General features: G+C 42.2%; 2 protein-coding genes across 4 annotated transcripts in view; one reads left to right on the forward strand and one right to left on the reverse strand.

Moving 5' to 3' along the window:
- Nucleotides 1–2,323: 2,323 nt before the first annotated feature.
- On the reverse strand, nucleotides 2,324–8,425 carry LOC128344004 (uncharacterized). Its single transcript, XM_053293441.1, has 3 exons — nucleotides 8,377–8,425; nucleotides 4,528–5,097; nucleotides 2,324–3,243 (listed from the first exon to the last, which is right to left on the reverse strand). The coding sequence occupies exons 1-3, from the start codon at nucleotides 8,423–8,425 to the stop codon at nucleotides 3,092–3,094; spliced, it is 771 nt and encodes a 256-aa protein (XP_053149416.1). The 3' UTR covers nucleotides 2,324–3,091.
- The window catches only part of FSTL4 (follistatin like 4), a 705,580-nt gene continuing 682,703 nt past the window's right edge, over nucleotides 4,617–27,493 (forward strand). For all 3 annotated transcript variants that reach the window (XM_053297769.1, XM_053297770.1, XM_053297774.1), the window contains exons 1-2: nucleotides 4,617–4,748; nucleotides 14,940–15,063. In XM_053297769.1, coding sequence (XP_053153744.1) covers nucleotides 14,950–15,063 — 114 coding nt within the window. In that variant the 5' untranslated portion in view covers nucleotides 4,617–4,748; nucleotides 14,940–14,949. The remainder of the gene's footprint in view (nucleotides 4,749–14,939; nucleotides 15,064–27,493) is intronic.

Genomic DNA, 27,493 nt, shown 5'->3' on the forward strand with positions numbered 1-27,493 from the left:
TTCCAATTAAATCAGGTGTGATTCAATTTGTACCTGAATCTAGCCAATGGACCACAGGGGTGATTGGTTTTGTCTCCAGATCACCCAAATCAGCTAGATTTGGGTACAAATTGATTTGTACCCGAATCAGTTTGCACATCCCTAGTTACAAGGGCCCCTTTTCTTGGAAACAATATTGTGCCTCACCTGAGTAGAGATAGACACCTGTTGACCACAGGTTGCCCTGCCTGACTAGGCATAAGCACAGCTAAAAGCTGATTGGTGCATTATTGCCAGTTTCTGCCTTGTAATTGGTTTACCTTGTCTATCAATTGCTAAGCTTTATTCTGCTTGTACTAGTATGATTGGTGAATACCATGAAACTTTGGCATCTGATAGGCTCTGTACTCAGTCCTATACCCTTTCTGTAAACAGAATAAAAGACTCCTGCCAAAAGCCTGGATGTGTGCTCTTGGAAGAAAGTCACCCAGCATGCCGTGATCAATAAAAGCTTGATCCTGATACATCCAGGGCCTCTGGTGAGGGCCTTTGCTCATTAAATTAACCCAGAATTCCTGAAATTTCTCCATGAACATGTATGACAATGTGACATGCAGAACAGTGCAACTCCCATAAGATTTTGTAAGGCAGGCAGATTCACCTGGGATCAGGTAGTAGATGTCTAGGACCCAAGTAGTTAGAACTGTAAAGGTCAAAGCAGTATTTTGAATTGAACCCCAAACAAACAAGCAACCTGGACAGTTCTCTCAGTATGAGGTGATATGATCACTCAGGTTGTCCCAGAATCTAACTGGTGGCTACATTTTGCACTTGATTGAAGATTAGTTCCCTAAAACATTTCAAGAGCAGCCCCACACAGAGTGAAAACAAATCCAAACAGGATATGACAAAGGTATGGGTAACAGCAGCCAGATCTGCTTGTTCAAGGAAGTGTTGTAGCTGGTGCAGAAAATAAAGACATGGCTGCCACCTGACCTTCGAGAAATAATGCCAAATTCAGGAGAAAGCCTCCTGTACTCTACACCTGTTCCTTTAGAGGGAGTTCAGTCCATCTCCAAGAAATAGTTGAATCCTTACTATCTGACTGGCTCTCCTACTGACCTCCAATACTTTGTTTTATCTGGATGAAGTCTCAATTTGTTTCCCCACATCCAGCCTATCAGTACATCTGTTCAGCATATGCCTCTGGGATCTGATGATAAAGTGAGATAGATCTGGGTGTCACCCACATTTCGGTGACACTGCAACTCAAATCCCCCAAGACGTTGCGTGCAGATGCTGAACACAGAGGAGACAAGACTAGACCTTGTGGAATCCAAAGGCCAAGGGATGGTCATTGAATAGTAATGGTCAAAACTGCAGATACACTAATTAAAGAAAGAACATTAGATCATGCTATATTCATAAAAATGCTTAACAGAAAAATGAGCATAAAGACAGGTCACATACGCTCCTGTATGTGTGGAAATAATAATTAATTGCCTAGTAGTCTGGTTCACGCCCAAGAATTTCCCAAGAGAGGGCAAAAGATAAGTTTTGTTACAGATTTTAACAGATTTTTGTATGTTACTGAATTCATTCAGATTGTGAAATGCAACAATCGGTGAGAGAAAAGCAGCCATCCAATCCTGAAGCAGAAATAGCAGTCTTATGCTGCACCCTGAGGCACATTTATTTTGGAATTAGTCCAATCAAGCCCCCAGGACTGGGCTGCAACACTTAAACAAACAAATGTTTCTCTGAACTCCCTTCCAGGCTGGAGCAACATGGGTTGGTTTGGATTTCTGGAGCTCCCACATATGGAGATGGCAGTACATGCAGGCAAAGATGCTGGACACCACTTGTCAGACCCTAATGGGCTGATTTGTATGTAATAGTCCATACTTGTGAAGAATTTTTTTCTGCAGAACTAGGGGTGTGCAGAACTGGTTCAAATAGAGCCTGTTTCAATTTTAACAAGCCTGGTTCAACCAATTTGAGCTCAAACCAGACTGCCCCTGACAAAGGGGTCCAGTCCAAATTCAAACGGAACCAGGTTCAGTTCTGGTTGAACTGGTTTGGCCCAGTTTGACCGGTTTGGATGCTTGCAAAGGGGAATCCAGTAAGGATTCCCCTTTACAAGTATTGGGGGTTCCTGAGCAACCTGAATTGTGTTGAAAGGGGGTGGGTGGGCAGGAAGGAGGTAAGTCACTTTAGACTCCACAGCACAATGGCAGTGGGCCAATGGCAGCTCCCCTAGGCCCTGGCAGCACTTCCTCTCATCAGTGTGGGACCAGATTGGGCCTTCACGCATGTGCAGAGACCTGAACCAAGCCCCTGCCAGTCCGCACTGATGGGAGGAAGCACCAGTGGGGCCTAGGGAGCTGCCGCCATGGAGACTTGGCACCTAAGGTGACCACCCACCTGCTCCCCCACCCTTTTCAACAACTAGTTCGGGTTCCTAGGGATCCCCCAGTACTTGAGAAAGGGAAACCTTGCCAGATTCCCCTTTACAAGCATCCCAAACTGGGTTGAACTGGGTTGACCCCGTTCGACCCAGTTTGTGTGGACAAACCAAATCGCCCCACCAGTTCTAACATACTGGTTCACAGACCAGCAGTTTGAACTGCCGCTGGCAGTCCTGTGCACACCCCGATCTACAACCGCATACACGTTGAGTCATTTATAAATGGCACCCACATGAACAAAGAACAAATCCTTTTCTAGTTGTTGCTTGTTTTTCAGACAAAAGCAGCGATTTATATATCATTAAGGATGCTATGCATATGGCAGCGAGGTCCTACAAAATGTAGCCTATAAAGGAAAGATGATCCCCTTTTGTGTGAATCAGAATACTCAATCAACTTGTTTACGTTGCACCAGTCCGTGACCTTCTCTGTCCTCAACAGGGTTCTCAGTTGGATAATGAGGAGGAATAGGTGAGCTGCCTGCTACAGAAACCTCTGAAGTCAATGGTCTCAACACAGGAAGCTTCAGTGCTTCTCCTTCCACTCTACCCCTTCCTGCCTTTAACACTAAATGACATGGAAGGGAGGGATTATCTGCCCCCTGCAAAAGCACAGGCTGAGGCTGTTAGCACAAAGCATCTATTTCAGTGGAGGGTCTGACTTGGAAACAATTGATGAAATACAATTCTCAGGCAACATGTGCTTGTTAATGGTATTTGAAATTTAAAGAGAATCAGAGAATGTAAAGGTTGTAAGGAGCCTGAGATGTCTTCGGTCCTCTGCTCAGTACAGGAATCTGAAACAGCAAGAAGGAAGACTTGATTTGGGCTAGCATGAGCAGAGCCGGAGAGAGCCAATTACCCATCTCCACATCTCTTCCCACTTAAATAGAAAGACAATCCGCAGTCCCATTTTGTGACAAATTGTATATTCTGCCCTTGCGCTGACCCTTGTGCGGGCACCGGAGACTCACTGGAGAAACCAATTGTTCTTTTCTTGAAGTCCAGTACACCCTTACTAGGATATAGATTCCATTGAACACACTATGATTTACTTCTGAATTACAGGTGCTTAGTTAGGATGTTAATGAGGCAGGTAGGCAGGAACTCTATACATGCTCAGAAGCTGGTTTATCTTGTCAATAACTGCCCTTGGTCTTAGAATGAAGGGTGGTGTGTGTGTGTGTGTATATATATATATATATATATAGATAGATAGATAGATAGATAGATATAGATATAGATATAGATATAGATATAGATATAGATATAGATATAGATATAGATATAGATATAGATATAGATATATCAGCTGCTGTGTCTGGCCGCAGGTGGCAGCATAGCCCGGAGGAGGGGAGCCAATCTCTAGGGTCCCTCTAGTGTTCTTGACTCCTTGACAGCAATGCTGGGGCCCTTGCAAAAGCCCTGTGGCCTCCACAGCTGCCAGGTGGCCCTGACTGCAGCCTGAAGCAAAGAGAAGAGGCGCGTCTATATGTCTACAGGGGTGCTGACCACAGAGGGAAAGCTTGAGGAGGAGCAACTCCTCACTTAATGGGGGTTGGCGGGTGGAGTTCAGTAAAATTGGGGAACTCTTCGACTGCTTAGAGGGGATCTGTAGCCCTGCATGTCTGGGGAGGCTCCTGCTGATGGCAGGAACAGGAAAGAGCCATTCTGGCCTTTCCAGACTGTGCTTGCCCCCGCCCCCCAGCACGTCCCAGAGGTGGCAACTTAGCCCCCCTGCCCTGACCCAGCGGCAGGGCGAGCCCCTGGGGTCCTGATCGCGCAGCGCCCAGCTGCATTGGCCGCGCTGGTTGCCAGCCCCGGCGCAGCCCGCCAGCTCCTGCCGGCTCCTCTTGACCGCCGCCGCGTCCGGGACTGCCGCCTGCGCCTCTCCGGTGCCCGCACAGGTGTCAGCTATTGGGTAGAATATGCAAATACGGCGGTGACGTCACGCAGCGCCGGTCCAGACAGCAGAAATAGGGCAGGCATTCAGCAAAGCAGCACTGACACCTCTTCGCTCCTGGATTGCGACCGAAGCGCCTCCCCAGCAGAGTCTTCTTCGTGTGTTTTCCGTCTCCTACCTTCCTTTCCCCGCTTCTCCATCCGTCCTTCCTGGCTTTCCTCTTCCAGCCTCTCATGATCTCCTCCCTTCACCCGTCCACACGCTCCTGCAGATTTCCTCTTCCTTTCTTCAAGGCGATTTTTCTTTTCTTTTTTCAAGAAAGCACCCAAACTCTGACGCCTCCTCGTCCAGTCGCTACGTGCTTTAAACTGGGCTCCGTCTGCCGCTGGAAGACCACAGGTAAGCCTTTGATCTCCAGCCAGGTGGAGAGGGGTGGGCGAGCTAGGCGGGCAAGCTTTCCCTCCCCTCTTCACCAGCTCCCTCCCAGCAAGGTGAATGAATGAATGAATGACCCAAGTGATGGTTACCCGCCCTCCGCCAGAGCCCCGAGTTTCTTGCTGGTTTCTCTGCAGAGTCTCTACGGAGAAGGGAGCGGGAGGGAGAGTTGATATCGTCAAGTTAGCAGGTAGTGAACCTGGCTCCGGATTGAGCCATCTCTGCTCCCGAATGCCGTGTCGATGGGCTTGGAGGTGCAGCAGAGTCAGGGAGGAGAAGGGGCAAGGCTGCTCGGGAGAGCGTTGCTGGTTCGCTGAAAACCCGATCCCTTAACGGAGGATTTGTCTCGTTTTCCTCCTTTTGCTGGAGGAAGCGTGTCTTCCTTCTGACGCTGGGTAGCTCTGGGGAATTTAGCCCGGCAGAGAGTGTGATGAAGGGCCGCTGGAGCGCTTCGTCTTTGCCAAAGCCGCTTCTCCGGCCGTTTCTTCTTCCATCCTGATCCCGGTTATTATCACAAGTTTGACCACGTCGCCTCAGTTGCAGCGATTGCGGATCTCTGTTGGCCCGGAAAGGGGACGCATCGAGAGAGCTTGGGCGAAATAAGCTGTCCTCGGTGTCGGAGCATCTGGGCCCCCATTCCTGTCTCGCTCGGTCCTCTGGAGAGAACTCGGGCAGTTGCCTCTTTCTCTGTGTCTCTTCTGTGATCCTTTAGTTTAGCTACAGTACTTCTTGACAGGGTACTGGGAAGAATCCTGCGATGCAGCCGTGTGCATCTTTCCCGTCCTGTGTGGTGTCTCTGAGAGATGCAGAATTGAATGGTCCATTACAAACAACTGCTACAGAAGTCCCTGGGTTTGTTTTGCATACATGGGCAACACAACTATAGTAACCTTATATAACACATACAGGGGCCAAGAGTGATTGCAGTGAACTCACTGGTCCAGACTAAAAAGAAACCTAGGAAAGAGATCCATATCTGTCCCCCTCCCCTACTGACTGGACTGCTTTATAGCTCTAAAGTTAAAATAATGCACAATGCCATGTAGAAGCTAAGGGTGGGGTATTCAGTATATTTATCTGGAAGAAGTAACTGTGCAACACAATCCTATCCATATTGATGAAGGGTAGTCCCACTGAGTTCAGTGGCATTTGCTGCCAAGTTAGGAGAGTCTGCTGCCTGCAACCTTGAAGAAGCTGCTGCCAGTCTGGGTGGACAATACTGAGCTAGATGGACCAATAGTCTAGACCTTAGGAAGGCAGCTAGATGGACCAATAGTCTAGACCTTAGGAAGGCAGCTAGATGGACCAATAGTCTAGACCTTAGGAAGGCAGCTTCCTAAGGTCAAATGTGCATAAGATTGCAGTTCCAGTCAGCTAATCATGATTTGATACAGTATGATCAAGGGTAAAACAATTGTTTTGACCCACATCTTCTAATTTTTATTGGGGGGGGGGGACTTCAAACTTTGGAACAAGTAGAGCTGTCTGTTCTTGGGATTTCTTAGCATTGTTTCTTCCAAGTAGACATGCAATTATATTTATAATGAACTACTAACTTAATGATATTGTTTCAACAAAAATAAAGCTTCAGGCACTTGGAGAGGTGGACTGAAGTTCCTTTTTGCAGTAGAATAAGAACTGATTGCAGAGGACCATTAGAGTTTACTAAAGAGGGCAAATAAAAGGGATATTTAAATCCTACTGAACAAACCATATTTGAAAGATTAGTCTAAAATGGCTTAACTGTAAGTTAAGTACAAAGCCTCAACTTTAGCCATTTCTTAGCAAAGACAACATGCCACAAGCAGTCCAACTCTAACAGTACTTTTAACATGGCTGAACATGTGTTTTAGAATTATTTCCATGGAAAGTTTCCATCTATCAAAGATTTTAGGATATTCTTGCATCTGTTCATAAGAATCTTTACTTCATATCATATAAATACAGTAGATAGCAGGGAAGTTCCACTGGGCTAGGTTTAATGGACACAATTGGAAGCAAGCGTTCGCGAACTTCACATTAAAAAAGACTCCAAACCACAGGCTGTACTCTTATGCTCTAATTTAAGAAGTCATGTTTTATAGTATTCAGCATTTGTGTGTGTGTGTGTGTGTACTTACAAAGGTAACTTGAAGAGTTACAGAGGGAAGTTTCTTTTCCTCTAGTGACTTATATACAATGGCGGGCACAGAATAAAGTATAACATTTTAGAATCCTCACATTTTTCTAATGATTGATTTGGTTATTTGTTTGCCTCTGCCTTCTTAGGCAATTATTTTATTTTGCATGGATGCTGGGAACCTTCACTGGGGTTTACATAGAATAGAGGAGCTGTCCACAAGCTCTAGTCCTGAAATTCTGTCTTATTGTTGTAGCGCTGCCTTTTATCTTTGTTTTGCCCCTAGGTGTCGCCTCTGCTGCTACACCGGATTTAAATTTGTGAAGAATTGTGTTTTATTTTGTAAACAGTATTAGTATCCCAAGTTCAGCAGGGTAGGTAGATGTTTTAGCTTGGCTTTTCTTCCATCCCTAGTATCTTCTGCATGGCACTGAAATCCTAAATCATGCTTGATCTTCAGTTGCTAGATCCTAATTTTCTTTGTCATATATCTTTCTAGACTACTTGGTAGAGGGAAACCAGTAATATTTCACTTGAGAGGAGTACCATATCTTTTCCAGTGTATCTTGTATGTTAACTTGAAAGGACATACTTAACAATGATTACGGGTTATGCCTGACTGTGTATTTAAACAGTCATTATACTTGTGTGCATTTCTACTTAATAGTGCTGTCACTCATGTGAAATGGCAGTTGATTCAAAGTGTGCTTATGTTGTGTTAATTTTTAAGCGTATTTCTGAAGGCAGCACTGATTTGCAAGCCTAGAACTGCCTTCTGATTTGTACTGGGCTGCTGTGTGGTGTTTTTTTGTGCCTTGGGATCCCTCACCAGGAAATAGAAATGTTTCTCCATGAGTTGCCTTTTCATTATCACATCTATATTCATGGCTGATCTTTCAAAGGGAACAGTGTTTACTTTTCTATTCCAAAAGATAATGAAACACTTTTCTAAACACCATAGTAAAATATGTATATGATGCTGTAGAGTAGTTTTATGATCTACGGTGCTAGAAAACGTATGGTATTTTAGTTATCTACTACTTCTAACTGCTTCCACAGTTAATTAGCACCCAGTGCTGCTGCTAATTGTATCAATAATACAAAATAATGTCCTAGCATTTTCAAATCATGAAATTTCAAGTATTCCATTGATCCCAAAGGATATCATGTCTCCCACCCCCAATGCTAGAGGAAAAGTTCTAATAAAATATGGCCACATGTTTCATTTGGCTCCAGCTTGCTTGCTTCAATTCTTAGTTAATCCACACATTCTTCTCCACAGCTCTGTTCTTGCAATCTACTCATGTTCATATTTTCAAGTAGGCAAATTGTTATATACAACATTTCTGGAAAGTGTGAGGGGAAGGAAGAAAGAAGCTGTAGCTATATCAACCATGTGTATGCCATGTATGTTTTTGCATGAATCACTGTCTACAGTGGACAACAGTTCAAAGAAGCATTTGCTACTCATACCCTCATCCAGATCAGACTGATAATGCAGAATGACAAGGTCAAATGACATAATGCTAATGTGCTGGCATTGAGACCAATTTAACTCCTTAAATCGGAAATATATTCCTCATTTCAGTTCTTAAAAGTTGAGTCTTCATCATGTACACTCTACTTTACACTGAACAATATTCATACAAGTGTCACTCTACAATCCTTAAAATGAAAGTAAATGTATGGATGGTTCACTCATTTTCTTTTCCTAATTGCTACCAGATTATAAGACACACCATGGAAACATTATTTGCCCACAATTGTGGAACTATGGAACATTTGGAGATGTGAAACTGAACATTTAAAGTGAAATTGGTCTCTTTCAAAAACAATGAATCAACACAAGTTGCACTGAAGTGAATTAACCTCCTGTCAGTATGCTTATTTAGGAGGACATAACCAGAATAAATGACGTGATACCCTTAATTTGAGCCAGAGTTAGTAAATGTGTGCGATACATTTACCCTTGAAAATGACTTCTGCTTCTGGCTGCTGTAAGAATGCTGGAGCTAAAGTTGATATTCTGTATTGCACAACCATACAATCACATATCAAACATGATCTCATTGAGCTGTTAAAGTGCAAAAACCTTCTAAAATGTATTTATCCCTCCTAAGCTAATTGAGCTAAGGAGCTGTTTAACTTACTGCTCCATCCATGACTGTATCCTTACCTTTCATCCTAGAGTGCACAATGTATCTGGTTATATGGGCAATCTAAAATGCTTCTCATGGGCTTAAAGTATGGCTGCACAAACTCTCTTAATGTATATTTATTTGAACCACAGCATGCAATCAGATGAACTGCTGCTTCTTATAAGTTATTTGGATTACCAGCTCGCCACTTGCTCAATGCAGTCCTGAAATGGAGAGTGCTCATAAGAGTTAGATCTTAGTCTGTACCTACTAGGCTTCTTGAATATTTCTCAAGAAGATCTGTGTCATTTCAAAGTTTGTACATTTATAAATTAAGTTAACGAAACTATTGTTTCACTTTTCTTCCCTCCTCACCACCCGTGCATCTTCCCCAGTTACTTCTCAACAATTAATATAATCCAAGTTATAGCAAGTAAAGTATCATATCATAGTGATATAGGCACTGGATGAGTGTGTGTGTGTGTGTGTGTGTGTGTGTGTGTGTGTACATGTGTACAAACCTTAGCTTTACATATATTTGGTTATATAGCAAGGTAGAGACATTAGGGACAAAATTAAAGTCCTGAGCTATGCTTTTTGCTGCTTAAATATTTTATAAATGTTGTGTCTCAGACAAAATGCATGACCAAAAAAAAGTAACACATTACACTTGGTACAATTTAGTCACCTCTTTTATTAAAACCTGAGAAATTAATCAGAGATGGTATAGATAATTAATTGGAACTGTAATTTAACTTCATGAAGGTTTGCTGAAAGAGTTGGTATAGAATTATGCTGTTAATTATTTTGGGATTAGCAGCATTTTATTAAACCAATGGCCAGCAAAATTATTGTCTAAACCACACACCTATACACATGCTGATAACAATAACATAGCAATAACTTGTTATGGAAGTTGATCATACTTATTGTTACTCAAACAGCTGAATCTATAGTGCATGATTAGTCCTGTACTTACAATGGTCAGGGAAGATTCCTGTTCTTTGGGAATCATATGTGTTCTCTTCTAAATGTTGAAGCTACAGCTGGAATAGTGATTCCTATTTCTTGCAGTACTCTGCACCTATGTTCTAATCTACTTGCAATTTGTGGACTTCCCTGCTTTATGGTGCTGTTTTTTAAAGATGTCTCTGTATGACTTCCACCAATTTCCCCCCCTTCCCTTTGTAACTCCTGCACTTCCCTCCTGTAAGGTCCCCTGACTAAAATGAATGACTTTGAGGGGTTAAAATCTGCAGTGGGGAGGGAAGGCAAGTTCACTTGCATAAGATAACATCTACTTGTAGGACCCTGGATTAAAGATCAAAGACACCAAATATAAGGCTGATCTTTATATGCATGTCTCTCATGTGTATGGCCAAAAGAATCATGTCAATCTAGGAAACATTGCAAATAAGATAATTTGATCTTTCTACTGAGTGCTTAAGGGCCTAGAGGCCTAGCATAGCCAAGCAGTAATACCAAACCTCAGTGTAACCTGTTACAATAGGGATATAGGAAAGTGATTTTTCCCTTTAGAAATAAGGAAGTTGACAACAACGTCCATATGAAGACTGAGAGTCTGTCTATAGCATTAACTGCTTTAGCATACAGATGCTAGCATATACACCCATATAGCATCTCGAAGCATGATACTGTTGTCTACCTCACATTACTACTTTACAGTATTGCTTGGAACCCCAAATCATATGGGTACATATTGGCATTAAAAGGCAATTCTCTGAAGCTGTATTCAACCCCCTCCCCCAAATGGAGCCAATTTTAATGCAGCAGGTAAATGTGTCCACACACCCCCAAAATGAAGGTTTTTACTGTTCAAAAAGGGACAGACTCATCTGAATGCTGTGTCACATGAGTGGCTAATTGCACTGAGGGAGGTGGACATGGGTTCCGTCTTTGGTATATCGACAGGTCTGCTTCACAACATCATCCTAGGTCAGGGCTGTACAACAATCCAGCTGTTATTGGACTACAATTCAAATCATCCCCAGCCACAGTGACTAGTAGTCAGGAATGATGGGAGTTGTAGTCCAACATATACAGGAGGGTCACATTTGTGCAGTCCTGTCTTAGGTCAGGAGAGGAGAGCTGGTCTTGTGGTAGCAAGCATGACTTGTCCCCTTAGCTAAGCAGGGTCTGCCCTGGTTGCATATGAAAGGGAGACTAGAAGTGTAAGCACTGTAAGATATTCCCCTCAGGGGATGGAGGCGCTCTGGGAAGAGCAGAAGCTTCCAAGTTCCCTCCCTGGCCTCTCCAAGATAGGGCTGAGAGAGATTCCTGCCTGCAACCTTGGAGAAGCTGCTGCCAGTCTGTGAAGACAATACTGAGCAAGATAGACCAATGGTCTGACTCAGTATATGGCAGCTTCCTATGTTCCTAGGTCATTACTGTCACAAAGATATGCAATATGTGCCATCAGCCACAAATATTTAGGATTGGTGCCAGTGTTTCTCTTAATTATTCTAGATTGCATTTGTTCTTGGGTCAAATTTCTACCAATTTTTTTTAATTAACATGCACGCAGCAGAACTCTTAAGCTGAATTCAGCTCAAGATGATGTGCTCATAAATATGCATATAGGTTTGATTGCATTTAACCCCAGTAATTTAAATCAAAATAAATCTGCTCCTACTTTATCACCAACTTGATAATTGCTTTACAGGAAATCTGATTTTAGGCAAAAAGAGTAATCTAAGGCATGCTAAGGAATAGTCTGAATTGTGGGGAACCTTTAATGAGCTGGACATGATGTAGAATAGGCCAGTCTCCAAGAGAAGTGTTTTGCCATTCTATACTCTCTAGGCATAGCTTGTTTAATAGCTTAATTCATTGTTGGCATTACATGATTACTCCCTTGCATGTGACTTTTTGTATCTTTCCTCCAAAAGAGACAGCACTTCTGAAGCTTGAAAGTTAGGCATGCTTGGAAGATGGAGGTGGAGAAAACAATTTGACCAAGTTTGACACTAAGGCTGCAGTCCTGTGCACACTTAATCCTAATTATCTCATCAATTTTAATCTTTATTCTGAGCATCTTTGCATAGGATCAGGTTACACATCAAGGTAGCTAAGAGCATGTGCCATGGGCTGAAAATATTTTTTTTGCAGTGTTTCACTTGGCCATGAGCTCACTGTATGGATGTGTGCAAACTACTGTCTCTCTTCTATAATATGGGGAAAATTATAGTAGCCTATTTAAAAGGATTGCTACAAATATTACTGTGATTATACCTGAAATACTTGGGATCATTGAGAAGATCACTGTGTAGATACAATTCAACAAAAGTTACTTTTTCCCATTGAAACTAATGGGATTTAAATATGCTTAATTTGAATGATGATGAGGTCATTCATACAACTGAAAACTGTGTCCTACCCAGGTTTGAGAGCTGCATGTGCTTCCAGTTTTCGATTGTGTGGGTGCAAACTATAGGAGGAGGGAGAAGTGATTGCGTGGAATCAAGGTAGGAAGGAAAGCTACCCAGCTTTGATTCCACACAATTACTTCTCCCTCCTCCTACCTAGTTTGCACCCACACAACCAAAATTTGGGAGCACACACAGCTCCCAAATGCAGGTAGGACACAATTTTCAGTTGTGTGAATGACCTCGCTATATGCATCCTTATGAGCATAGGCCTCACATCAAGGCTGTGCACAAGAACAGCCCTGTCCAGGTTAGGAAACCCCTACCTGGGTAGGGCTGCTCGTGTGCAGATTGATCCTGATGCTGCCTCCCCCACAAGCCCAGGTTTTGTCCTTGGGCTTATACCTGGGTTAAAAGGCACCAGGGCACAGGTGCGCCCTTAACCCCCAGGTAGAGGGTCTTGTGCATGCTCAGACTTTGTGCCTAGAGTGCCCAGCTCCTGGAGGAATCCCCCTTTACCATGCTCATTGCACGGTGCACTGCGGAATTCCTGGAGGCCGGGACAGTGAATCCCAGCCTCCAGAGATCCACACTGCTCTGTGCACCACAGATTGTGTGGGCGTGCAGTGGTGTAGTGAAGATAGAAGCACAGATAATCTGGCGGGAAGATAGGTGAAACCCTGCCTCCCCCCTTACCACCTGAAGGCTGTTGTGATTATAGCCTTTTTGTATTTTAGCAGTCACTTTGGGAAACTATCAAATTTATTCCATCTGGCACTGATGTGTGTTCTTTTCAGATTGTAATTGTGTATTGATATATTCCAATTTCAGTAAAATTAATTTAAATTCCCCAGTGGAGTTGCAATAAAAGCATTGAATTGGGAAAGATAAGTTGTGCAAATTAAATTTTAAAAATGAAATTTAATGATGGTGTTAATAGAATGATAACTACTTATTGTTTAGATGTTTATGAAAAGCCTTAATATCAGATGTTTATGAAAAGCCTTAATATCATCAAGCCTGAACCAAGCAATATAATGCTGGATTTCCTCTTAAAGGGAGCTGAATCCTTTAAGAGTTCATTTTTGTAGTCATGATTCCAAATGACTGATAATTCTGAGCACTCTCATAATACAAAATGAAACTGTCCTGTTCACTGTGATGGTATCAAATCATACAAAATACTTTTAAAAAGTGTAGCAAATAGGATAAGATGAGTTTAGTGAGGTGGAGATTCTGATGTTTTTTAAAAAAACATTTGTAATTCCAGTTGCCTTCCAATGGTGACTATGTAACTGGAATTTCGAAAGCCTATATATTATAATAACAATACTTTGTACTGATCCTCGGTATTCAAAATTGAAGTGGTGGTGTGGGGGGAATAGTGATACTGATGGCAATGTTGTTTTTTAAGTGGATTGGGTAGAGGAAAACCAGTGAGGGCTAATTACGGTTTTTATCTTATGCATACTTACTTGAGAATACGCCTAATTGAACTAACTGATTTACTTCTGAATAAACATAATGAGACTCCAGCTGAACCACTAGTGTAAGTAAGTGCAGCTCTCTAGAAACACATTTGAGTTAATCCAGGTGGATATATGCATTATAAGTTCTGCCTGTATAAGGTCATACCAATTTAACCTTCTTTCTCGGGGCTAATCCTCCTAGAATAGAACTAAGAACAATCTATAATTTGAACTGGTAGATTCCTGATTGTAACCTTCCCTTTGATTCAGTCTAGTCTTATAGGTTAGCTAGTTCACGTCTCCCTGGAATGGCTTTGCATGATGGGATGGGGTGCACTGTGATGGATAAAATGCAAGTGCTTATATGGAGGGGGCAGGGACAGTGGTGTACCCAGGCAAACTGGCCACCCGGACTGCCCCACCACGTGCCTCCCCCCCATGAGCCCTCCTCCCTGCTGCCACCACATGAGCCCTCCTCCCAATATTTGAGCCGCCCATGTGTGTGGCCGGCGGGGTGGGGGTGAGGCGACCCCCCGTGGTGGCAGTGGGTGGAGCAGGAATGGCTGCTGAGCCTGACCGTCTGGCTCAGTGGCCTCCGAGAACTGTGAGGCGCTCCGGTGTGCCTGCAGAGTTAGAATACAGTGCCACAAGGCTGAGACATGGGTGTCACAAGGATTTGAGTGGGCCTTGGGGCAAAAAGTGAAGAAGGGCCCCTGTCCCTTTTTTAAAATGAGAAGTGTGAGGGAGAGATCAAAGAGCAACGTGTCACCCAGCCAGTAGGCCCCCCTCCTCAGGGACATGTATCATTCCTGCCCACTTGTTACACTCCTGAAAACTGTGAACCAGAATGGAAGACATGATACATCATTTTACATGGGATTACCTTTTGCAAGGCTAATTTTATTTGCTTCGATATAGGAATCTATAGACATAAGTGATTCCTGAGGTGACGCACTCAGTTCTCTATGTTCAACACTGTTTTTTAATTGGTAAGCTATTGACTATGCTGAAAGGCATGATACTATTTTCCTCTTTTTCCTCAGACTTGAAACAATGAAATCAAGAAGCTTCTGTTTCTTCCTCATATTATTCGAGGTTTTCCTGTCGGCTGCTTGGGGATGGATGGGATCAAACGGGAGCAGGCACACTGGGAGTCTATCGCAGGAGGTACAGTAAACCTTTTTGTTGCTTTCAGTGCTATTTCTGCTTCTCTATCAGTTATTTCCAATGTTGATTTATATGCCCCCCACTGCAAAACCTAGATAAAAACTATAAATGTAGTGTTGTAAAAAAACAAAAACAAAACGTGTTGTGAGGACAATTGAGGGACTAATGTTGTTGTTGTTTTATATATTGCTTTTCTTCAACAACAAAACTATCAGACTAGCTTGCATACCAATTGAAATGAGAAATGGGCTTCCTATCCCAAAGGGGTCCACAACCTAAAAAGGAAAAACCAAGGGAGATAACAAACAGCCACTGGAGAGACACTAGGCTGAATTGAATGGGGACAGTTGCTCTCTTGCTACTAAATTTCAGAGAGCCTCAACTTTAAAAGTTTTGCCGAGTTAGCAGAGTTTACTCATTACTATTATATTATATTACTGATGTGTATTACATTTTGATATATATTGTAGGGATGTGCAAATTGACTTGGGTACAAAACAATTTGTACCCAAATCTACCTGTTTTGGATGATTTGTGGACAAAACAAATCACCCCTGTGCTAGCTGGCCAGATTCAGGTCCAAAACAAATTGCCCAGATTTCAGACCTGAAAAATTTGTAGATTCAGACCTCAATTTTGTGGCAATCTCTCTTGCTGTCTCCATTTTGTGTCAGGAAAAGTTTTTGAAAATCCTGCCCTCTCAGGCTTCAGATTGGTGACTCACGTCACCAATCTGACTCAGATTGGTGTGTAACGATTGGCTGCCGATCCCCACCCCCACCCCCAGTTCCAGATTGGCTCATTTCCATTCAAATCTTCTGTTGCCAGGGGTGACTGAATGCACATTGGCTTAGGGGAAGGGTCAAAGAAGGGACGGGGCGGGGGGAGTTCAAAGGAGGGATTTTCAAATGTACTTAAGGAGCCAGGCAGCTACCTTTCTGCCTCATGGGAGGAGAGAGAGAGAGGGAGGGGGGAGCTTTGCCTTGCCTTGCTTGCCTGCTGCCTGGAGTGGATTCTCTGCTTTTTGTTCCTAATTTCCTGACTGATGAAAAGAAAAGAAAAAAATTTTCACCCCCTTCCTGCTGCTAAGAGAACCACTGCCTGCACCTGCTGTCTGTATGAATAAATTTGGGTACAAAATGATTTGTACCCAAATCTACCTGTTTTTGGAGATTTATGGACAAAACAAATCACCCCTGTGCTAGCTGGCCAGATTCAGGCCCAAAACAAATCAGAAATGATCAGGGGCGTAACAAGGCTGGAGTGGGCTCTGAGACAAAATTTTAAAATGGGCCCCTCACTGATACACACACACACACACACACACACACACACACACACACACACACACACACACACTTACTTACTTACTTCACATGCGACTTGCCTCTGGGGGGCCCCTCGAAGCGTGGGGGCCCCCAGGCAGCCACCTCCCCTTGCCTAATAGTAGTTACGCCCCTGGGAGTGGGTGTCAATTCAAATCAAATTGAAAAAGTCAATTCGTGAACATCCCTAATATATTGCAAGTTTACTTGTGTATGCTTTGAAATTATAGCAGCTGTACCTCATTTTTATATTGCCTAGATAAGGTGTGTTTGCGTCTGTCTGTACATGCCACTGGTCAACTTGTCACCTATAAATTTGCAGAAGAAGATCTGAGTCTACAACTTTACCTGAAGCACAATATTAGGGTTGCTTACAGTTGTAATCAGATAAATTGTCTGTACATATTTCCTCTTACTGTAATAGCAGTAGTGGTAGTAGCTGTAACTGCTAGTCTGTCTTCTACAAAACAGTGATGTGTTAAATTCTGGGGTTTCTGAAGATTTCTTCACAAACTACATGCTTAATAGAAATCTGACTTTTAAAGAGGACAATGCCCTTTGAATTAAATTAATTACTCAAATGATTCTAAACAATGGTTATAGATATTGATATTAAAATACTTGCAAGACACTTATTCATTTGATCTTGCTCTGGAGCCATAAAGTTATTGTGCCAATTACTTGATTTTGTTTGGGGAGAAAAGATCTGAGGTGCTGATGTATTTGTCTAAAGACTTGTATGAAGGACCTATAATGTGTGAATATTATTAAAATAGTGACATGCTTTTAGGTACAAAGCTGCAGCTGAAAGAGCTACAAGGGGTATAACGTTAACAAACACAGATCTAAAAATGGTATATGTAAAGAGAACTTCTCCAACAAGCAGCAGTGTTCCAGAGTATATTAAGCATTGCATCTGTGCATGAACCTCTGCTCATGCACATCCCTATTCTAGAGCATGGATTGGAATACCAATAGGAATCTGAAAATATACACAAATATTCAGTTGGATAACAAATGGATTTCAGAAGCAGGTTTATCTTCCTTTCAAGTGTAGCTCATATATAATAATATTCTAGAAGATAAAAACTGGTCATGTTGAAGTTGATCTGATTTAGTTTTAAGATCCCACCCGGTTAATATTTTTACTACTCAGGGTGTTGAGAATGAAATGATATGCACAACAAAAGCCCAATGGCTGATTCTGAGTGAATTAGTAGTGTGGGAGTGGGGTGCTTAGCCCAATCCCTGCCTGCTGCTTCTCCATCTTCTATTAACCCTAATGAACTAACCCTAACCTTCAAGTTTCCGCTTCCATGCAGAGTTCCATAGATGTGTCCAACCTTGGGCCTGGTCAGACAATGTTTTATGCATCCAGCCCACCTGACACGATAAAGATGTAAATGTGCCATTAACACACACTTTAATCATGCGAGATGGGGTGACTGGGGAAAGTATTGTCTGGACCAGCACATTTGGTTGGCAAAACAGTGGCTTAGGGGGACAGCACAGTGTGTGGCATATAGGGAAAACGTTACGCACCTTCCCTTGCCAAATGCTACTTCTCTTTTCAAAATTATCTGTTTCTGGAGCTGATTTTCTTTAGGAAATGCAATCATCGAGCTTTTCCACCCTAACCTTTCACCACTTTGTCTTAAGACCTGCTTGCTAGATCAAACTGAAGGTCCCTGCGTACTAACAATTGAATGCCCATTTCCAAATGAAAAGTGTGTCTCTTTTGGGAAATGGCCTATCTGTATTAATCCTGAACAGAATTGAACATTCAAGTAACAATGGTATGTTTTATGCCTTATAACACAAGCAAATATGCAAATGTGATGTGGGAGGTGTTTCTACTTACAGATGATCATTTAGGTAGAGATTTGTCATCCTTTCTTTGCTGCTAAAAAGACCCCATAGGAGTTACATTTTTGCTTTCTCTCAAACAGTGACTAATCAGGCATCCCCGGGAAGCTTACCCAATTCAAAATGCATTGAAAGTACAGACTGTCTGTGCATTTGGCTACAAAGAAAGCCAGACACATAGCTAGAGAAGAGTGGGCTTCTATCTGTATCTCACCCCAGTGGCCGCTTGCATGCACCAGCCATGCCCTTTGTTGTCACTGGGTGGTAGCGGGGAGAACAAAGAAAAAACATCCAGCCAACAATGAAGTTAACTGAGAAATGAACTCTGGAGGGTTGCACAGGCCCTTCCAAGTGTTGGCCACACCCCCTACATGTGACATCATATGCAGGGGACATGGTGAACATCCAGAACGGCCCATGTGGCCAGTCTGGAGTCCAGTTATAACTCCGCCCCTGAAAAAAGCAACTACTGCTTGCACATGTCTAGAATCTTCCTTAACATGTTTAGCCAGAGAATAACTTCTCAAAGTATATGGTACTTGGTTAGTAATATAGCTGACCATAACAAGCTAGACAAATAATATACCATGCCAAGTAACTGAGTGGTGAAATATGACACCAGTAAAGAACTTAAAGTTGCTGAAAGTGAGTGTGGTGTAGTGGCTAGAGTGCCGGACTAGGACTGGGGAGACCCGAGTTCAAATCCCCATTCAGCCATGAAACTAGCTGGGTGACTCTGGGCCAGTCACTTCTCTCTCAGGGTTGTTGTGAAAGAGAAACTCAAGTATGTAGTACACCGCTCTGGGCTCCTTGGAGGAAGAGCGGGATATAAATGAAATAAATACATAAATGGGAAGAAATAGGATAATGTGGCTAAAAAGGCATATGGGCTTCTGCAGCAGAAGTGTTTCCACCTTAGAAGGCCTATTGGCAGCAAGGAAAATTATACACTGAAATGGACCTTCCAGTTCTTTATTTCTCATTTCTAGTTTAGGATGCATATGTGGGTAAACAGCAGGTATAAATATCACAGATACAGATTCAAGACCTGTTGTCTGGCTATATTCGGAAACTCTTTTTGTATATCCACAATGTGTACTTCCATTCTTGTCCAGCAACATCACTGTTTCTATTGTGTAAAGTTTTCAGAATTTGTCTGTGGCTTCTGGATATGTGACTGTTGGTGGTTTGGGCATATTTTGTTGTTGACAAGGAATGGATATTAATTATTGAACATTAATTGACTTTTGATTGTGCTTGTGAGAAAGTGGTTTCTGATTATATATAAATTACTTTCATTCCACTAGAAGGCATACTAAGCACTCGGTGAAACATGGCAAAATTCCTGGGCTGTAACTAAATAAAATTACTTTTTAAAGTTAATCATCTTGGCATAAGTAACATGGCTATTTTAGAGCTCAGATTATCTCAAGTGTATTCTGATTTAAATTCACTTCCAGATCCATCAAGGAAAGAATTTTGGAAGGGTCGCTGGCCTTCATGAATGTTTGCTCAGATGTACAAAGAGATTGTTTTATTGAATCAAAATTAAATTGCTTAACTTAAGGTCAAATTAAGTACTCAGTTGTGGCAGAAACATGTTTTTTACTTTGGCAGAGTTCAAGTGATGGGAGATATTGGTCCAGATTTTACTGGAAACACTGTGTGTGTTTGTATGTTATTATTAGTCCATATGTTCTTCAGTGATTGGAAGGTGAAGCAAGAACTGTCTTCACAGAGAGGCTGTTGCAGCGCTCAGTCAAAGGCTTGTCCTGCAGCTGAGTGCATGCAGAAGGGGAAGTGAATGTCACTGGTCCAACACTACATTTTTGGCTTCCAGAAATATGTCCCTGAGGACTGCATGTCTAGAAGCAAAAGGACATATGTCTAGAAGCAAAAAAAGTACTTTTAGAGAGAGGAAAGAGCAGTGAAAATCACTCCCTCTCCTCTGCACACTTGGCCTTTTGGCTGAGCTCTGCAGCAGACTATCTGTGAGGGCACAGCTTTTGCTCCATCCCCTCCTAATGCTGTGGAACATGTTGGCTATTATTAAGTTTTCAAAACTATTCACATAGCAAAGGGAATGAGAAAATGATTCTTGTCCTATACTCTATAAAATAAACACAAGGAAGGCATCAGTAACAATCACTCTGGAAGGATGCTATGTTGTATTGAATAGGGATACTGCTCTCTCTCTGCTAAAATAAGAGCCACCACTTTAAAAGATGCCGCTTTGCCCAGACAGAGGGGTTTTCTGGCATAAGCTCTTTGGCTACCTTTTTTTCTTCCTTTTATGATATCCTGTTTACTTGTGATTGGGAGGGTGCTGATTAACTTCTAAAAGTTCAGTTAGTTTTTTCTGAATAGTAATACATATGTCTGTCACATCTGAGGGTGAGGGTCTACAGATGCCACTAAGAGTAAGTAACTCAGCACTTGTGGAATAAAGCCACAGGCTGACATCCTGACTACAAAAGCACATGTGCAAAGAGGGAGTGTGGAGACTCTCCCAGTCTCTCCACAGGTGTGCTGCTGGGTCATCCCCCCCTCTGCCCGTGCTCTGGAAGCAACCTGTGAAAGCAGTGACGTCATTCTCATGAACAGTTTTACCTGGGCTAGTGCAGCCCTACCTGGGTAGATCTGATCACGAGAACCACCAGGATGGACCCTGATCCCAGTGGTCCTCAGCCAGGTAGCCTGGGTTCTTTATTCAGGCTAAAGGTGAGGTAGGAGGGTACACGTGCCCTCCTACTCTACCACCTGGTTGTGTGTGAAACTGGGCTGCCAGAAGCTCCCCCCAGGCTGCTGGCAGCCGTTTGAATCAAAGAGGCCAGGGGAAGGAATGACCCAGCCTCTGGAATGTCTAGAATGCACTGTATGAGCAGTGCAGTGCATTGTGGGATTTCAAAAAGCTGGAGTTCATTCCCCCAGCCTCCAGAACGCCACACTGCTCACCACAGTAGCAATTGTGCTGGCATGAGAGCGGCGTGATTTGCTCAGATCTGGAAGCCATGTGAGGTAAGGTAGGAATGATCCTGCCTTCCCCCTGCTCTCCCCAGCTCCATACGAAATGGTCGTGAGAATATAAATGACTTGTTCCATTTCTTTCAGAATGTTTCTGGAGAGCAGGCAGAGCAGGGATGTTTGTGCCATTTGTGCAACAGTGTGCATGTAGAGGAACTGGGGGAGTTTCCTTCAAGTTCAGTTGTGTCCCTGAACTCCCTTTTTATAGATGTGCTTTGGTAGTCAGGATGTCAGCCACAGGCCAGAGAAACATGTCTATATTACCTGGATGAAATATGGTAGTCTCCACCTTATGGCTGGTCTATATGTGAGATTTCTTCTATTAGATTTTGTGACTGTGTGATATAAATATAATATTTCAGAAATATATTGTGTATATCTGTGTGAGAGTGCATGTGCGCACACAATATGGCCTTTCAGAGAAATGTTTTCCTTCTAAAAGTATATCCATACTACAAACTTACTCTATTGCTCCCTCCGACAGACAATTCTATGAAGTGTCTTTCAGTGGGGTAGAATTTCCAACTGAGTTTTCAGTATCTTGTCTAATCAAGGCTGAACATGGATGAACATATAGATGCTTTCACAGCCCTGTGAGCTTCTACCAGCAGTGTTTATATTAAAAAGACTGTGATTATCACACCATCACTGATATTGTTTGTCATGCACTGCTTGCTCACCAGTCAGGTGCCTGAGATGTGAGGAGATTCTACAAGACACTGTTAATACTAATAATTTTCTAAAATACTTCCACATGCTTCTCTGCAAACATTATTGGGGTACACTACTACTTTTCAAATTTCATAGGCTAGGAACAAATATCAAGAGTACAGTACCTGCCCACAGTCACACAAAAAACTAGGACAGTGAAAATATGTTGGCGATGCAATGTGTATATTAACTCCAACTCAACAAAAAGACCCTTTATTGTGCAAAAAGAAAAACTAAAAGTTTTTATTTATAGATAGATAGATAGACGTTTTGGTGTAACACACCATCCTCAGCTAAACATACAAATAAGCACAGGTAAAAACCTCCTCCGTTCCCTAGCTGTCAAATTCCTTAGATGTGATTATGCTCTGTTCCATGACTGGCAGAGAGATAATGAGTAAGCGGGGGGGAGGGATCACCTGATTCTTCTCGGAGGCTAAAAACTTTATGGTATTGGCCAGTGCATCCCGAGCATTAATGTCAGGGCTCAATTTCTCTATAAATAATGCTTCCTTTATTTCCCTTCTTTGTAGTTTCCTTTCAATTCCCCTAGGACAGTGACATCATTTGAATCCAAGGCCATATCTTACTCACTACCCAGGGATTAAAAGTCCATAATAAAACATATTATTTTGTAGACTAGTTCTAGTTAAGACTGTAAAATGAGGGGCATTATATCAGCCATTCTACTATTGTGCCCTTTGAACAATGCATGTTTTAATGATAAGCCAGTTAACAACTTATTTCAAAATGTAATATCTGATGGATCCTTAGGACTGTGTATCATTCTTAAAAGGGGAAAAAACTTGTTCATTTCCATGAAATTTTTAAAGATTTTAAGATAATAAAATTCTGTTATACTTTTCAGTGTTCTATAACCAGTTTATAATGAGTTGTAATTTGACAGTGGAGAGATTTTGTGAGCTCTACCTGGGTTTATAATTTGAAGTCCAGAAATAGCAGTGAGTAAAATCACAGACATAGCAATTATCTCAATTAGCTACCGTATGGATGAGCAGATGATACTGTCTGAGTTGGGCTAACCGACTGCCTCATTGTTTATAACAGGACAAATTTAAACTGCCAACATCTGATGATGAAACAGCTTCCTACCACCAGTAGAAATCTGGATAATATTTTTGCTTCATTAGCACCTTTTATAAAATGCAATATGTTCCTAAATGTAAATGACACAAGTCCTCCTGTTTATACAAAAGCTACAAATTAGGGTTGCACTAATAGTCTAGGCATGATGTTTGCAAACATATCACTTAATGAAGTATCCAATATTTGCTTCATAAATTAGTTTTACATTAACTCTTCCTTATATTGTGACATGAAAATTCAAAGTGAACTCCAAGTATCTCTCTTGTGTTCCTTTTTAAAATTTTGCTTTGCTACTGCAAAATGCCACAACAGAATAAGGGTTGAATCCGGAGAACCACAAGTGGTATCTGATGACCGAATGAGATTTCTCATCCACTCCTCCATGGTCTAACCTCCAGCTTATCTAAAGTAAAGTTGTGCTGTCAAGTCGGTGTTGACTCCTGGCGCCTACGGAGCCATGTGGTTTTCTTTGGTAGAATACAGGAGGGGTTTACCATTGCCATCTCCTATGCAGTACGACATGATGTCTTTCAGCATTTTCCTTTACTGCTGCTTCCTGATATAGGTGTTTCCCATAGTCTGGGAAACATACCAGTGAGGATTTGAACCAGCAACCTCTTGCTCCCTAGGCAAATTACTTCCCCACTGCGCTCTTAGGTGGCTCCAGCCTGCCTAGAAAAGCCAATTTCAAGGGTTGGAAGACTTTAAGAAACAAGATGAGGGTATTCATGGAAGCAGGAGTTGAAACAAATTCCCTATTCTTGCATGAGTGGAATGCTTCCCTGGATGCAACCCTAAAACTTGAGTAATTGCTTTTGAATATTAGATTGCAAGTGTTCCTGATACATAATTGGATTATAGTCCCAGAGAATTAACAGGATTATTTATTCATTTTATTTTATTTATTAAATTTATACTCTTCCAAACTTATGTCTCTAGGCGGCTAACAACATGATTCCATACAAGTCTATTTAGAAGTATGATCCACTGACTTAAATGACACTTATTTAGAACTAAGTATATACAGGTGAAACTCGGAAAATTAGAATATCGTGCAAAAGTCCATTAATTTCAGTAATGCAAATTAAAAGGTGAAACTGATATATGAGACAGACGCATTACATGCAAAGCGAGATAAGTCAAGCCTTAATTTGTTATAATTGTGATGATCATGGCGTACAGCTCATGAAAACCCCAAATCCACAATCTCAGAAAATTAGAATATTACATGGAACCAAGAAGACAAGGATTGAAGAATAGAACAATATCGGACCTCTGAAAAGTATAAGCATGCATATGTATTCAGTACTTGGTTTGGGCCCCTTTTGCAGCAATTACTGCCTCAATGCGGCGTGGCATGGATGCTATCAGCCTGTGGCACTGATGAGGTATTATGGAAGACCAGGATGCTTCATTAGCGGCCTTCAGCAATTCTGCATTGTTTGGTCTCATGTCTCTCATCCTTCTCTTGGCAATGCCCCATAGATTATCTATGGGGTCAGGTCAGGCGAGTTTGCTGGCCAATCAAGCACAGTACACTGTATACTTTTCAGAGGTCCGATATTGTTCTATTCTTCAATCCTTGTCTTCTTGGTTCCATGTAATATTCTAATTTTCTGAGATTGTGGATTTGGGGTTTTCATGAGCTGTACGCCATGATCATCACAATTATAACAAATTAAGGCTTGACTTATCTCGCTTTGCATGTAATGCGTCTGTCTCATATATCAGTTTCACCTTTTAATTTGCATTACTGAAATTAATGGACTTTTGCACGATATTCTAATTTTCCGAGTTTCACCTGTATATAGGATGCATCTTCTTCACACCTTTGGTGCTGTAAAGCAAACCAAACATGAACAGTTGGTACTTGTAATAGGAATTGCTTTTGGTGAGAGCAAGACAGTTATACCAGGGTTCCATGCAGTGGGAACAGGTGGGTCCCTGACAAACACAACATGTTGTGAGTAGGGTATGTGATTTTAATGTTCAAAAGCCACAACATCCTACATTCATGACCCCATAGCTTCTGTTGGGTCACATGTCCAGAGGAACATATTGCGGCTATTCTCACAATTGCCAAAAAGTGGGCTAAGGGAGCCCACGTGGCTCCCGGCAGCAAACCTCGCTAATCCCCCCTCCCTTTAGCCAAGGTTAACGGAGAGAGCACTCCATTAACCTTGGTGCTCTGCTCGTGTGTCACTGCGGCACACAGCAACACATGAGTAGAACCCCAAACGGGAGGCTGCAAGCAGCCTCCTGGGCTCAGGGATCTCTCCAGGATGCCCTGCACGCTCGCGTGGGGCATCCTGAACTTCCGGGCCACATGGACCCTGATCCCTACAGCCCCCACCGGCAGTCATGTGGACGGTTGATCCAGCCACCCAGGGCTGCCTTTTGATTGTCTGCGGGGGAAGCAGGCTAAGCTCCTTACGGTGAGTCTCACTGATCGTGTTAAGAGCCTCATTGTCAAGTTGACATTGCTTCAAATCAACATCCATCCTGTACAGTGTTCCCTAAAAGAAGGGCTATTATCATGATGTATTTCGGTCTTGGATGTGCGAAGACAAAGTGTCGGGATGCCATGTTGCTTGGGTGGCCCTGTGGAGTTTGGTGTGGCATCCCTCCTGTGGGCTTTCATTCCCTTCAGGGGCAGTAGATATGAGAAGGGTCCAGGCTGGTCAGATCCCAGTGGGATTGAGAGGGCAAGGGAGATAGAGCTGTAGGAAAAGGTGCAGGGAAACAGCTAGGTTGGGTGTGGCAGGAAACAGGAAGCAAGGTCAGCAAGGGGGCAGAGCTGGAAGTAGGCTTCAAGCCCTGTCAGCTCTGCACTGGGGTATTTAAAGACAAGGCAGCTGATGATGAGGGGCTGCTGCTGAATATATGAAGCCAGGAGCTCTCCAGGAGAGGGAACTGGCTCAATGCAGCAAGCTAGGAGGAGGACTCAGTGAAAAACTAACCTCCTCCCCTGGCTGTTCCTGAGGCTGACCTTTTTTTGGTACTGATCCAGTCATTCTGGCATCCAAGAAGGGCTAGGAGCCCACCTTGTCCCCTGGGAGTCTGACACATAGTTTGCTCAAGTCATTGCCCTTTCCCCTGAGCTTCAAAGCATTTTTTTTTCTTTTAAAAATTTTTATTGGTTTTTACAATATCTTAACAATCCCGTTACATCTAATTAAGTAAATATAGACTTCCCGCTCATCAGTCTGTGCGATTCATTAACTATACAAGTCAACCATTGCTATAGTAATTCAAAACATATATCCTACACATTGCAGACTTGATTTTACTCTACCCAACCTGCTATTATTACTAAATTTCAAACCCTGCTGAAAGGTCCATATTAGAAAAATAGTTCTTTAAGTATAGTAAGTATGGTTTCCAATCTTCTTTAAAAGATTCTAAGTTTTCATCCCTTATCAGTACTGTAAGTTTTGCCATCTCAGCATATTCAAAAATTTTTATCAACCAATCTTCTTTTGAGGGCATTTCATTGTCCTTCCATTTCTGCGCATATACTATTCTGGCCGCCGTGGTTGCATACATAAAAAATGTTAAGTTTCTTCTGGAAAACTCTCCTTGCGTTATTCCCAGCAGGAAGGATTCTGGCCTCTCAGGAAATGTCATTTTAAAAACTTTGTTCAACTCATTATATATCATATCCCAAAAGGCCTTTGCCTTCCCACAAGACCACCACATATGAAAAAAAGTTCCTTCACAATGTCCACATTTCCAACATTTGTTTGGAACACTTTTATACATTAATGCTAATTTTTGGGTGTCAAATACCACATGTACATCATCTTATAATAATTTTCTTTTAAAGTATAACATGCAGTGAACTTTAAATCCATTTTCCATATTTTTCCCCAAGCTGCCATATCTATATTATGACCCACATCTTGAGCCCATTTTTATCATAGTCGTTTTAACCACTTCATCTCTTGTCTCCTCCAAAAGCAACAGCTTATACATCTTAGAAACTAATTTTTCATCGTTTTCACACAGCTCCTTCTCAAATCTCGACATTTGATCCTCAAATCCAACTTTAAGATCCTTCTTATAGATTCCATTTAACTGATGGTACTGAAACCAGTCACTAACCAAATTTTGTACTTTGATTAGGTTTTTTAATTTACAGCCCTTTCCTTGGAAACATAACAAATCCCTATAGGTACCCCATTCAGATTGCATATTTGTCTCTTTACGTGCTAAAGCTTCAATTGGGGATAACCATAATGGAGTTTTGGATTCCAACCACTTTTTATATTTTACCCACACTCTCATTAGACTCCTTCTTACATAGTGATTAAGAAAATCTTTATGCACTTTACTTTTATCATACCACAGATATGCCATCCAAACCTTCTATCGAATCCTTCCAGATCAAGTATTCT

Source organism: Hemicordylus capensis, chromosome 2 (genome assembly GCF_027244095.1).
Source record: "Hemicordylus capensis ecotype Gifberg chromosome 2, rHemCap1.1.pri, whole genome shotgun sequence".
In the NCBI taxonomy this organism is placed as follows: Eukaryota; Metazoa; Chordata; class Lepidosauria; order Squamata; family Cordylidae; genus Hemicordylus; species Hemicordylus capensis.